The sequence below is a fragment of the Lissotriton vulgaris genome, chromosome 2_1 (genome assembly GCF_964263255.1).
Source record: "Lissotriton vulgaris chromosome 2_1, aLisVul1.2, whole genome shotgun sequence".
Taxonomy (NCBI): Eukaryota; Metazoa; Chordata; class Amphibia; order Caudata; family Salamandridae; genus Lissotriton; species Lissotriton vulgaris.
Genome location: NC_141687.1, coordinates 1,033,595,609 through 1,033,609,953, shown reverse-complemented (window position 1 = coordinate 1,033,609,953; position 14,345 = coordinate 1,033,595,609). Strand labels below are relative to the sequence as shown.

Here is a 14,345-nt window from a genome sequence, read left to right as displayed (position 1 = left end):
CAGCAAGGAACAGAAAATCTAAGGGGAGGATGCATTTCAACAAACATCAGGTTATAACAAAATGTTGCACATGCACCACTGTCCACATCGAACAAGTAACTCTTTCTGGTGGACAATGTATCTAATCCCATATTCCTCACCTTGAGAATACCCCCAGGCACCATACTGGATCCAGAAGAACTTTCAGCATAGCGTCTGCACGTTGGTAGGTGGTGTTGTGGGGCTCTAAACGACGACCGGAGAAATAAATAGGTTCCATCCATTTGCGCTGATGTCAGTTACATTCTAAACATTGCCTGCGCTCTTGGAAGTGGAACCCAATAGCAATCAATTGTGCAAGTGTGCAGATCTCTAACATTGGGACCCATTTAGATGGAAAAGAGTCCATTCCACAGAAATAGGAGGTGGGAGGGAGGTGAGAATCTGCGGTTAGAGAAAGTACTTACCAGAAAGAGCGTTATTGATTGTAAGAAACTTGTTTTTCGTATGGACACTTCTAATCACAGATTCATTACCTTGTGAACAGATACCAAAGCAGTACCTCCTAAATTGATGGTTCTGTGGAATGGCTCAGACCAAAACGTCCTGCAGGATGGAACAGACAAATACCTTTACCATTGGTCCTGGCTATCAAGGCAGTAGTGCTGGGTGAATGTGTGCACAGATGCCCATGTAGCAGCCGACAGACATCCAGGACAGGCATTCCATGAGCCATTGTGGTGGTAGAAGCCTTGATTCTGACAGAATGAGCCCCCAACACCTCTGGTCGTTGGTTTTTACCATTGCGTAGCAGATTTTAATACAGAGGGCTATCCATCTGTATATGAACTGCTTCTCCACCACTCTGCCTTTCTTCAGAAAGTGAGGGCAGAAGAGGCTCCATCTCATTTCACTAGAAGGATGTCTATTCTGACACAAATGGTAAAGGTGTTTAGGCAGGTGGATTGCATACATTATCTGGTGTTTTTTTCAAGTGAGCCAGGTGCTGCAGAGGATGTAGGTCAGCAACATCAACTTCAGTGAAAGTGACATTTCTAAAAGACTGGGGCAATCCTGAGGATTTACCCCAACATAATGCATAGGCACAGAATGGTATAGAGCAATATTTAGGGATTCCCCAGGCAGTTGTAGCTGACTCCAGCATTAATCGTAGGGAGAGCATTCAGAAGGACACAATGCCTTAACCAGACTTCAATACCCAATGCGGAATAAAGAGAATATATTCACTGTCCTGTTCAGGGGTTCATTGTGAATGTAATGGAGTCTGAGCTGGTTTGAACTCTGCTCAGCAATATGAGTTGAATACACAGATGTTGGCGGGATGGGACTTCCACCAGTAGTCATAATCTAATTCTAGGTGACAGTACTCTACTTCCCACAAAAATCTGCCATCTAACAAGCAGAATGATTTACTTTACAAAGAAATTCTTCCAAACCAGTAGTTCACAAGACACAACACACTCCACATCATTCTGAAACCGGAGCTTAAGTACTTTGAGGGTTCATGTTTGTCATCATTTAAAAGCGCAGAGCTTCATCAAACCCGACATTAAAATATTATATATATTTTCATATTCAGACTTACCATTGCTAACCATTCTCCTAGCTACTTCCCATAGAACTAATCCAAAAGCCCATATGTCGACTCTTTTATAGGTATCAAAGCAGTCCACCTGGATTGTTTCATCTAGAACTTCAGGGGCCATGTATCGCTTTGTTCCCACACGGGGGTTATTTCCCACATCTAGTTGATTGGTGCTTTGAGAATGCATCACAGCTAAACCTGAAATGAAAGCACATACAGTTACATGGAACAGCAAGAACAAATCACATTGCTAGCCATAGTTCAAGAGTTGTGAACCAACTGAATCAATATCAAAATCTTTGTTGCGTCCCTATCAATATAAAATAAAGGGACAAATAATTTGCCAGGCCAGTTACCTCTATGGTTTCCTGCCACCAAAAAACGATGTCAGAGCTGTAAAATGTTGAACTTCAAGTGAACCTCAAGAACGTAAAACTCAAACAAAATTGTAGGAAAAAGCACAAGCTTCATGAAAGTTGGAAGTCAGTGCTTCAAATCAACGAGAAGTTTAAAATGTACCTTGAAAATGCAGTTTAGCTTTGTGTTGGGAAACTGCATTCTTTAATGACCAGGGCATCTTGTACAATATCTTGAAAGCGGAGATCTTATAATGGAAAAATATTCACATGAATGCAATGCAAAGACAGGTATCTGTTTTCACATTGGGCAAAATGTCAATTTACTTGCAAAATCATAAAGTCATGAAAGTGCAATTTATCTACCCCGCCAAGTTTTCAGCATCTCTAATATTATGTTTTCATTTTTTTCTACATTTTCTTATTGTATATCTAAAACATTAAACCTTAACGTGCTACGGTCCAAAGCCCAACAGGGCTGAGCCCACTTATTGAATACTAGACCTGTCCTAACATGTTTTCCCCCCATGGAAAGGTATCCAAGCCTAATTTGAATCCGTTTTTCCGCTCACGTTGGAGATTCTAAGGATACCCAGGGTTTGTGAACTCGTCTAGAGAGAAACAAGAAAATAGCCAAAATGTAGCAAAACAAAAATGTTACTTACCCTGTAACCATCTAGCTGTAGATTGTAGTGCTGTAGATTCAAATGTTTTGCATACTCCCGTCATCTCATGTTGGGAGCGGAACATTTGAAAGCTGTTTTTCCTGAAAACAAGCATTTAGTCTCGAGATATCTCATGACTTCCCCCTTAGCACACAATGCACCAGGACAAAGCTTCCACCTCAGACTGCTTTTCCCCAGCAGGTGTGCAATACAAGTGTTGTGTAAGGAACTGAACCGAAAACATATGTACTGTGCATTGGGATCAAATCAATAATACCAATTCAGCAAGCACATGTGCAAACTTGGTCCGGTGCAATAGCTATACATGAAGCCATCATCCTCAACTATTTTTTCACTGTCCTTACAGTGAAAGGATAAGGTGGATGAAAGGGGCAGTAGTCTTTAAAATTCCAACACCCTCTTCTGGTTTGGGTACGCTTTGCTTCTGGTAGTGTTTAACACACCTCCAAGAAAAGGATGGATTTGCTGTGGGTTGAGATATCACTTCTTGGCATAGGAGAGCCCTAGCATGTACAGCAGTAATACTGCTGCCTGAGTGTGTGTTTAGCATTGCTGTTGGCTGCTATTCTTTAGCAGCCAAACTTCCAAGTATGGGAAGACGTTAATGGCCAACGTTGCAGATGCGTTGCCACCAACAGAATTCATTTGGTAAATACCCTGGGGGATGTTGTGAAACTGATGGCTAGAACTTTAACCTGGTTGCTTTGTTCACTTACCACAAAGAGCAGGTAACGAGGATGTGCCGAATGTATGGAGATGTGACAACAGGCATCATCGAGTATGAGGGTCGCCACATGGCCTTCAGTACAGAACAGCAGGATGCCTTTCTGCCGGATCTGGTCAGGCCAATGTATCACTTCAAGTGGCAGCAGGTAGAGAAAAGGCTGCAGTATATCAAATATATTTTGAATTTGCAAGTAGAGGAAGTACTCTACTTGGCCAATCTGGTATGGAGAGCACCTACATGTGGGAGGTTATTTTTTCTCAGTGTGGAAGGAATACCGGAGGCTCCCAGTGACAGGTGTTGTGATAGGAGGCGATAAGAGTGCAAGTCACTGTTCGGAGGTCGCGGGGCCTTTGCCAGAGTCACTTTGGACTTTTGTCACAGTAACCAATTTGGCTGCAGGACTTGGAGGTGTGACCCTCTTGAATGGAATGCTGCTGGTGAATGCCAACAAGTTTGGTGGCATTCCCTCTACGCTCCTGCTTGCAAATCCCCGCTTTGGGTGACTGGGTTTGAGGGCCCCATGGCTTTGGCCCTATTGGGGCTTTCTTTTCTAACATGTTGTCCACTTGAGGTCCAAACAGATACTCTCGCTCTCAAACATGTTGAGGAGGTGTTATTGGGGCTCAGGGTGAAACCCATGCAAGGTGTCGGAGGATTGTGCTTGTGTTGAACTCTTCTGAAGCTGCACCCAAAGGCACCAAATGTTGACATTCAAGGTAGTCTTTCCTTCGTGACAATTTCCCTCCTTCTCCATCAGTTGGCCTCTGGCAGGTGTTTAATCAGCTACTTCCTTTCCTTCCGGTGATACCGATTGTGCTGGGAAAGGATCCCAACAGAGTTGGTCATCCTCCAATGAGTATCCACAGCAATACGCATGCCAGCAGTAGGTATCTTCTTGCTTTACCGGTCATGCAAAGGAGCATTCTCAGCAGCATGGCCACAAGCTCTTTTTCTGACCTGTGGACGACTAAGGAGTCTGTAGTCATGTGGTCTTTGGTGTTCACCCTCAGGCTCACCACTCAAACCTTAACAGGCTCCTTAAAACTCTCTGCGCCACACTTACTCATGCTTTGAGCTCTGGCAGATACTGCACCAACCTTTCTGTTTTGAAAAGTGCTTTCAAAAGAAAGTCTTCCTCTTCTTCCACCACATGTAGTTTCACCTTGCGGTGGTGAGTCGCTCTAGTTTTACAGGTTGGTATACCTTAGTGATGTTGGGAAAGGCGAAGGCCAAAACCTTTAATGGGTAAGGCTCTAGACTAGTGTCCGCCAGTGGGCCTATGCATGATAATCCTCCCACTGGTTATCCCCATACTCGGGCTGTGCAAGATTAAAGTAAAGGTCCTGAAGGACGTACTGGCTGTCATGATTCAAATCGATGTGTTAGAAATGAATAGACTCTATGGGTGATGGTGGTCTGTGTGGTTAATGAGATGATGCTTATGGTTGAAGTAGTGTTAGTGGTGTGGAATGTGTCAACAACAGGGACTAGCGGCATGGTCCCTGCTCTTTTCATGTATTTGGATAATTACCTCGCACCACTGATATTGCCTCTTTAAATGCAAGTTTCCTTTTCTCCAAAGGAACTGGTTGCGGTGTGTGTGGCTCTTCTGGAGGTGGAGGTCAAGCATTTTCCTAGTGTAGTGGTATATGTAAGTCTTGTGCTGGTTAACATCGGGCACCTCTGGAAACTTGATGACTGGGAAACACTCACTCACTACAGAATTAATAATTGAGAGCTTTTCAATGTCGAATTACGTGCCATCTGGAAGGCAGCTTTGGGGACTACTTCAGTTCCATAAGGTGGAGTTAGTAGCTGTGACAGGGCTCGGTTCCTTTGGCTCGAGGCTTCACTGGAGCTAAATGAAGCTCTTGGTAACGAGCAGGCATAGAGCAGGAGCAAACTCGAAGGCTGGTGCCTTTTATGGCCAGTGTCTGGGCTCAATGCTTTCGAAGCAGATACCATGATGGCCTATCTACAAAAGAAATAGAATGTTATGTCCGACAGGCTCTTCTGGTCACAAGGTTATATACTGTATACAGGTTGTCCAAAAGAAAGAGATAACCATAGACATCAATTGGGCTGCATCTTCTAATGATATTTCATTGGGTACCGACTAGGCATCAATTCATGTGGTTAAAATCTATAGAACAAAATATGGGTATGAAAGTAACCTACACATTTTTTAAATGTACCCAAGATCATGAGTTTAGGAATAATGGTCATTTTTACAGCTCTGAATATGGGGTTGCCCATAATAAGCGATTCACAGGGCATTTTGCAAAATGCGTTCTATTTTTCACACTAGCTTACATTTGGAAGCCAAAAATGAAGCCATTTAATTGACAATAAGAAATGTTCTACTATTCTGTGTTCCTGCATATTTCCTGATAAAATGATACCCTGTCTTAGAGGATGGGCCTATCGCCTGAGACAGGAAAGGATCCAAAATGCAACACGGAAACATCAAGGACACCAGGCACTCATGGAAACCTCCCAACATTTCTGAAAACTAGACACCCAAGGTATCCATGATTGATTGGCTTGCTTGCATCCCACTAAGGTTTTTTTTTACCCAGAATGCCATGCAAATAAATCCTAAATTTCATGGCTTTTTTCATATTTTTGTCAGGTAAAATTACGGAATGTGCTGGGATCTCCAAAATTCTTACCACCTAGCAACAGTACACTTTTCGCAATAAAAGCGGTACATCACTTGAAAAAGCTGCAGGCCTGCGCGCCTCAAGGGGGCAAAATGTGTTGGCTGTGACCTTGTGCAAAGAAATAAGGATAAAAGAATCTAAAGCACAGACCTCTCCGCTCACTCGTTTTTCACTTATTTATATATGACATTCATAAAGTGCAACAGTAACCAATACAGGTATCCTGCCGCCGTGAGACAAGGAACCTGACATATTGGGGAGGCACATGCTTTCAAATATTTCGGGAAGAGCAAAGTCTTCAGGGCCTTTCTAAACTGCAGCAACTCCGTTTCAGTCCTTAATGAGTAAGGAAGCGTGTTCCACATCAGGGATGCCCTGACTGAGAAGGCCCGGACACTATGCCTAGATCTCCGGTAAATTTGGACATGGACAACATGTGTCATACTAGAAGGAAGGTGTCTCGTAGAGGTAGATCTTTTGAATCTGTGTTGCAGTGGCACAAAGCTTTTCTGATGTAGGGCCTTACAAACAATACACATGGCTTTGAGCATGGCTCTTTGCTTCAAAGGGAATCAGTGCAGTTTTCAAGGCATCTTGCGCAGAAGACCTACAAGGTCTGTTTAGTGCCTGCTTTGCTGCCGCCAATTGAACTCTGTATAGACACTTAATCAAATAGTCAGGTGCTCCAATGTAGTAGTGTGTGACCGTAGTCTAGTCTACTCTGCACCACCAGGGGTTTGGAATGAGAAGGCAGCAATGGAGCACCTTTTTTTCTAGACCATGGAGTAGTGCGAAACATGTGCCGGCTACTTTTGTCAAGTGCTTCTCCAGGGACAGTTAATTGTCAAAAACAACTCAAAGATTGCGGACTATGTCAGATGTCTCAGGAGCCTCCTTCGAAAGGGGCCAGAAATAAATTATGGGGCAATACCATGTGGATCCTGCCGGTTGAACAGCATAGAAACTAAGTTTTATCCCCATTTAGTTTCAAGGAGTTGGTGTTCATCCACTCCCAAATTTCTGCCATGCCTCTTTGAAACTGTGTGTGTCTCCTGCTGGTTTTTGGTAAGGGACAATATCAGTTGCATATCTTCCGTATAGTTAACCAATGTCATGGCAAGTTTCTGTTAGAAGTGTTAGAAGGGGCTTCATATAGACGTTGAACAAGACCTGACTGAGGGCTGATCCCAGCGGCACTCCCAGGCACTGGCTTTTATATTCAGAGCGGTATGGCAGCAAAGCAACAGCCCGTCTCTGATCTACCAAATATGAATTCATCAATTTCAGCACAGAGCGCCCCCACTCCGGTTGCCACTAATCTATTCAGGAGGATTGTATGGTTGACCGTGTTGATGGCAGTCGACAGATCAAGCATAATCAAAACTGTTTACTGCTTCCATACAACCTCATCCAAAACTCAACCAGTGCTGTAATTTGGGCAGACTCTATGCCCTGCCTGGTCGGAACCCAAACTGTTCGTCCTCGTAGGAGTGGATCTCACGGAAGTTAGATCACTTCCTCGTCACATATCGCTCTACTATTTTCACTGAGAAGGGAAGGAGCAATATGGATCTGTAGTTACTAAGGATTAGTGGATCCGTGGATGGTCTGTTTAGGAGGGGGGTCACCATTACTTTTTTCCAGACAGATGGTACAATACCAGACTCTAAGGACTGCTTACACAGTTGCAGAGATGGGGAGCCAGCTCATCTTCCAGCTCTTTCTATACCATAGTGGGTAGGGGATCTAATGGTGATCCACAGGTGGTGGATCTTGCGATGAGTCGGAAGCACTCCATCGAAATAGGTTCAAAGTAGTCGAACCTGATTACATGACCCTCAGATAGCTCCGGTGCCTTTAAACTCTAAGGGACCATATTGGGCATAGCTTGAGAGGGGGTACTAATATCTTCCAATAGCTTGCCGATTTCCTTATTGAAGAAATCAGCAAGATTGTTGCATAAATCCTGAGAAGGGGTGACTGTCTTTTTAATATAGTCTGTATTGGATAGTTCCTGGATGATCTCAAAAACCTTTTTTGTACAATTTGAGGCTCCCAGAATTTAGTTGGTGAAATATTTTGCTTTAGTTTTGTAGATCTCTTTTATAGTTGTATAGCAACGTTTTAAGCACTTCGTCAGTTTCGGCGTAACCCCTCCGCAAATTCCTTTAGAGCCTTTTACATGCTGTTTTGAGCGTTAGCATGGACTCGTTGTACTAAGACGCAGATGACCTACGCTGAGCTTTAGATCTGGTGACAGGGATTATTTTATCCAATGTTTTGAGGATCACTTGCTCATACATAAGAGTAACTGATCTTGGAGTTCTCAGGAACGATAGTGGGAGGGGTGTCAAAAAGGGACAGCCAGTCTGACCTGCTCAATTTATAAATTTATATCACAACCTACCTGTTCTTGTTGGCAGTGAGGCTAGCTTGGGTATATAGGGTTCCTTTCCCCATATCTGGAATGAAATCAGGTGGTAGGCCTGTCTAGCATAATGGCCTGATGTCCTTTATAGATATCAGTCCATCTGTAGTGAAGAGAAGATCCAAGGTGTGCCCTGCCTGATGGGTAGGACCATGCACCTGTTAAAGGCCTACCACCTCGCATGACTTCGAAATTCCTTAAGAGTGTGCAACATATCCCCTTGAGCCCATTATTTAAAATCCTCTTTGGTAAAAAATTAGAGTGTGCTAGAGCAATATTGGATAGTTCCTCTATCAGAGGATTTATGGAGGAGCTGGAAGGCTTTGAACCCCACAGGGCAAGCAAGAAGCAGATCTACTGTTGCCTCTGGAGTAGTCCAGGACTCTGTAATAAACAGAGCATCCCAGTCCCCACCCTTAAGTAGTAAATGTATTTCGATGTTGTGTTTCACAAGCGACCTTGCATTCAGTAAGCCACACCTCGTGCTCATAGAATCCAAAGTTGTATTGCCTGTGAGAGTCTAGAGTTGACCTCCGGTAACGTTTGACATTGCTTACCAATATGAAACAATTACTCCCCAGTGTAGTGCCTTTTGGAGGAAGTAGTGTAGGGAAGGGAGCAGGAGGGCACCGAAGCCCCGATATAGAACAAGCATGGCTGCCACGTGCGTGGTTGTTGTGTGAACAGACGCACACAGGCTTGCCTTAGGTGCGCCTGCCAGCGGCGGATTCACGCCAGCCTCTTCCTTAAATTGTCTTCTTAGAATGGAAGACTAGAGAGCTGACAAACATGGCCGCCGCAAACGTCTTGCTCCAACAGGCCTGGAATATGCGAATTATGGGACACATCCAATAGGCCCAAAACATAGCCTATTAGTATTAGGTACAGCCTTCCGATTTTAAAAGCAGTTTAAAACTCTTTTAAAAATAGCCTGTTACCCCCCAGCAATTAGTGCAGCAGCAATCTGAATATGCAACATAATCTCAATTTGGAATGTATAGTCTGCTGCACTGTAGCACTAGCCTCTACTATATCTGGTCTTCTTAGAATTGAAAACTAGAGCACTGCCCAAGATGGCTGACACGAATGTCCCACTTTTATAACAGCTCATACCTAGAAATGTTTTTTGATTTTTCAACTTAAAAGTGTATTATTAATTCAGAACAACAACCAATTACTACAAACATTCCAAATACTGTGTTTGTTCAGGAACTGGAATTGCGACAAATTTCCCTACAGTTCGAGCATTTCTCATTGGTCCTACCATATGCAAGCGCTGTTTGTTTCTTACCGTTCGGGACTATAGGAGCAATGATAACACAAGAGGGGTGGTAGTGCTTGAAGAGGGGAGTATAACATAGCCTTTCGAAAAAAGATTGGCACACAGCAAGAGTAAAATGTGCAACCTACAGAACTGTAACTGCTGCATAAAAATATTCTAACCTTTTAAAAAATATTTAAACAAAATATACACCATAACGAGCTTGTGTCATGATTACATTATCAACAAGCACTGGCAAAGCCAACAGGTCATACCTGACCCTTTATCATTTCTTATGGACAATGCCGTTACAAAAAAATCACAAAAAAAGCATTTTTGTGTATGTGGTACACCATCCATTTAAGCATCTTCAAGCATGAGCAAGTATGCATTATGATGCTACTGCTACACCACTGATCTCACATGCATAGGTCATGATGCAGTAGCAGTTTCGTTTTTTTTTTTAATTTACTATCCCAAGATGGGAAACGCATTTTTTGGGGCGGTAATAGAAAAAAAATAATGAATAAAAGTGCGCCAATTTATTTTATTTTTTTAAGGGAGCAGTCATACACTCCCATGGAGCGATCACAGCAAAAGAAACAAGTAGTTGCCTCGATGTAAGCAATAGAAAGATTCAAGTGATTCAATCAAAAGGATGGTAAAGACACTACGCTCCAAAGGAGTGACAATCCACTGAATAACACGCAAGCAGATGAGACTGACAAGAATGCCAAGCAATGTAAGCAACGGAGAGACCCGAAGCCCACTGTACTTACTGGTATTGCCCACAACGAGGCTTCAGATAGGAGGTGGGATTGGTGGTATGGTGTCTATGTGCAGTTATACACAAAATGTATTCGACAAGGCTTGCTCCCATGGAGAATTATTTAGGATTTGTCCATCTGTCGAACCTACCACGATGTACAAGTAGCCATTAGTCCATACAATTTATGGAAAAGTTAGTGTGTTTAGTATTCCACTGCATCAGAAGAACACTTACATACCATGAATTATCTATTCAAATAGCCAGAATTTGTGCACAATGAATATCCCAAATTATCCCCTATGTTTCTCGTAATTTGTCATTCTTACTTCAGTGAAGGGGTCTTATCTCAGTCGCTTTGCTTTGGCTCATGGATCCTTGAAGCCATTCATGAAGGACAATATCAAGAAACCTAAATCATTTTCTTATCCAGTTAGAAATCAAAAGCCACCAGCTGACTTAGCTGGAGAGGCAGGCTGGTTAAAATGTGGCTGCGGGATAATGCCATTTTGATGTTAGATGAATTAGGGAGGAAAATGCTAAGCTTGTGGATACACAGACTAGCTATATAGATCCTACATGCGAATAGGCTGAATGAACATAAGAGATGTGTGGTCTGGAAGGAGAATGGTGGCCATCAATATACAGGCTAATGAATATGCATGAAGTGGCTTGTTAAAAGGCTTGCAGGACCCTCACCCACATTCAGAGCAGGCAACATCTCTGACCGCCCACATCATTTCAGAGCATGGAAATTAGCAGGACTGGTCTGCTATTTGGCAATTCTCTAGCAAGGGGCAATGTAATTGGGAAAAAGAATTCTATATGGTGCAACTGAATTTTTATCTGGTTCAACTTCTCTTAGGTATCCTTTGTACTCCGCGCCCATGATGTGACGGTGGCTTCCAAGGACAGGCGTACTTCTTAGGTACTTTGTAGATGATGACCTGATATCACTAGATTTGAAATGTCAAGCCTGAAAGAAGCCTTAATTGAAAAGAAAAAATCAATTGCTTTGGCTTGAAATATGCCTCGACTACATGGACCCACTGCAACATGTTCAGGAAGGACAAATTCTGAGCATACTCAGACCTATGTATATTAATAGACTGAAACAGGACTTCATTTCGTGCTTAAATTCAACAGATGTGCAGTTTTACCATCTAAAGTAGGGTGCATCCACAAAGTAATTGACTATTACGTTATGTATCCTTAATGAATGCCATGTTGCTATGCAATATGTATAAATCAAGTTTCAATTCGACCTACTGATATTCTAACATTCAACATGTTAAGGTTACTAGAAGAGAATAATAAATATCTGCAATAATTAATGACATTTTTATTTCATGGTTAACTAAAACCACTGCAAGGCGCATCATCATGTAATACACAGTAAAATAAAACATTAAGGATTATATGTGTCCAGTGAAATCCTATTCATACAAAAATGTAAGTACACATCAGGTATATCAGTTAAAGAGTAAACATTAATATTGCAAAACAGGCAGGGCCACTGGAATTATTTCATTCTGTGGCGTCAGGGTTTCCGCATGGTAATGGGTTTACCACATAACCCATTATCTGATTAATAATCTGCAGATTTTGACTCAAACAAATTGTTTAGAACTCAAATGGATCAAAAGTTACCAAAATTGTGACGTGTTCCCATGCCAAGGAAGGCTTTTCGTAAAAGTTATTTGGGCATTTTTCAGTTGTTTATTGCTGTATTTGGCTGTTAGACTGGTATTAATGAGGCGTAATCTTTGCCCAGACAGTGCTACCATGAGTAAAAATTACAAAATAAGTAATACCATCACAAAAGGTGCTGCATTACACCTCATAATATGTGGTGTCTTGCCACATAATTTAGTCAATCATGCTGCATAATTTGAACCTCTTCTGCCGCATAATTGCAGTGGCCCTGAAAGCAAGCATTTGCAATGCAATAGGTCTCGCATTTACGCGAGTTTGAGCTATTGGCATTGTAAATGACAAGGTCTTTATTTTTAAAATATAAATGAAAGGCATTGTCATTTACAATGCAAATAGCTTAAACTATAGCAAATGAGAGACCTATTGCATTGGAAATGCAGGACAATTAATTTTCTAGGAGTAGAACACAACACAAAATCTGGGGGAAATTCTATAAGAAGAATTTCTGCTCTTTTCTCCATAAATGTCCACTATTCCAGAAAGATCATTTTATGTTTGAGAATTACAAAATCGTTGTTCGCATCTGTGACATCCTCAGTTTCCTCGTTTTTTAGGACAATCTCTTCTGGAGAGTCCTTTCAAGTGGTTGGTGTAGAACAGGGAGGACAAGATTGTCATCCCTCATGAGAGGAAAGCTCCTTGCAGTGGCGTTTAACAGAGTTAATGCCATGTGCAACGGCTCCTTTCCAAACATCTGAACCAGAATCCACCATCCCGATGTGTCCATGCAAAGGAGGGAAAGCTCATTTGAGGGCAAATGGAGCGAGAGAGAGAATGGATACATGTAAAGAAAGATTAAGGGAGAAGATGAAGAGAGCAGAAATGGTTTAAACATATTGCCTGGACTGCTTATGGTAAGGAGGGAGAGCTCAAATTAGTTTCTGAATATAATGGCACACGAAGTTGACAGTTTCATCGCCATTAAGAAAAGTGACATGGTAATGAAAGATATACACATTATCATACAAGTTGACTCCTGCTAAAGACGTTGTACAACGACGTTGTAGGGCACAATGATCTAGCAATACACTTTTAAAAAACATGTACTTTACTGGCAACAAAACGCTCTCCAGAATGTACCCTCGAAAATTCAGATATCAGAGACGGATTTCTGTTTTTTGTGCATGCCGTAAAACTTAACTCTGCTTTTTGAAGCCACACAGCTATCAAAGCAGCACAGACTTACTGTGATATAATCATGAAGGTGAAAAAACTGAATAATGTATGCGCGCACTTGAAAGCACGAACCAATAATTGCTTAAGGCGATAAGTTCCTCTAATTTACACAAGGAACAAGGAAAGTGCCTTAAGTGAGTCGGATCCGTGCGTCAAGTGAAAAAAAGTAAACACATTAGTGAAGCCCTACTTAGTGAAAAAGCCATGTCGCTATCCTTCTCAAATATACTGACAGTGAGTGCAGAGATTCATTAATATTGGTTGTTGTGTCATTTCTGTGGTGAATATGAGGGATCAACTTCGCGTCATTTCCCTTTGTTGTGGAAAATCTGTGTGTGTGGGAGCTAAGGCTCAGGGACTGGCTTAAAGTTTTAATTTCATGTATTCCTGGGGCTTGTGTTGTACACAGTACCGACAATCAATCAACCTTTACTTCCCCCAACGTTAGTTTTCAGGGCACAAACCCAAATGTGTACTTATTAACTCTAAAATAAGTGAGTGTAATCTCAGTCCAGGGTGATGTCCTAAAGAGGACTTCACAAATGGAGTAAGATTCTGACGGCACTGGTGCCATGTGGCCCAAAGGACTTTACAACATGAACGCCGAGACCTTTCTGGATGAATTCTCTAGCTGTGAGCAGGTGGGTGGCCTAGGAGACTGAAGTAATTGTAACTTTTATTTATATAACGCTCACTACCCCCGATGAGGACATATGCGTTAGTGCCTTTTTATGTCGTAGTTCCATTTGGATGGACCGAATGTCACCCTCTGAACGAACTTCATGATTAATCTTCTACCACTGAGACATACCAGCTATTTGCATCTCTTAAAGGCAGCATGAGACACTGAGGAAGTAGGTAAAGTCAACGCACTTTGCACGTAAGACTTCGGGTGATGCACCAGTTTGGAAGGAAGAGGAATGTCTTCAGCTGCCAGACGGCTTAAGGGTGGTTCTAACTAAGTACTTTCTTTCGTGGAGG

The 14,345-nt window shown here is 42.3% G+C and overlaps 1 protein-coding gene across 2 annotated transcripts in view; it reads right to left on the bottom strand.

Moving 5' to 3' along the window:
- ACVR1 (activin A receptor type 1) overlaps positions 1 to 14,345 on the bottom strand; it is a 366,339-nt gene that overhangs the window by 38,731 nt on the left and 313,263 nt on the right. For both annotated transcript variants that reach the window (XM_086956669.1, XM_086956670.1), the window contains one exon: positions 1,586 to 1,783. In XM_086956669.1, coding sequence (XP_086812795.1) covers positions 1,586 to 1,783 — 198 coding nt within the window. The remainder of the gene's footprint in view (positions 1 to 1,585; positions 1,784 to 14,345) is intronic.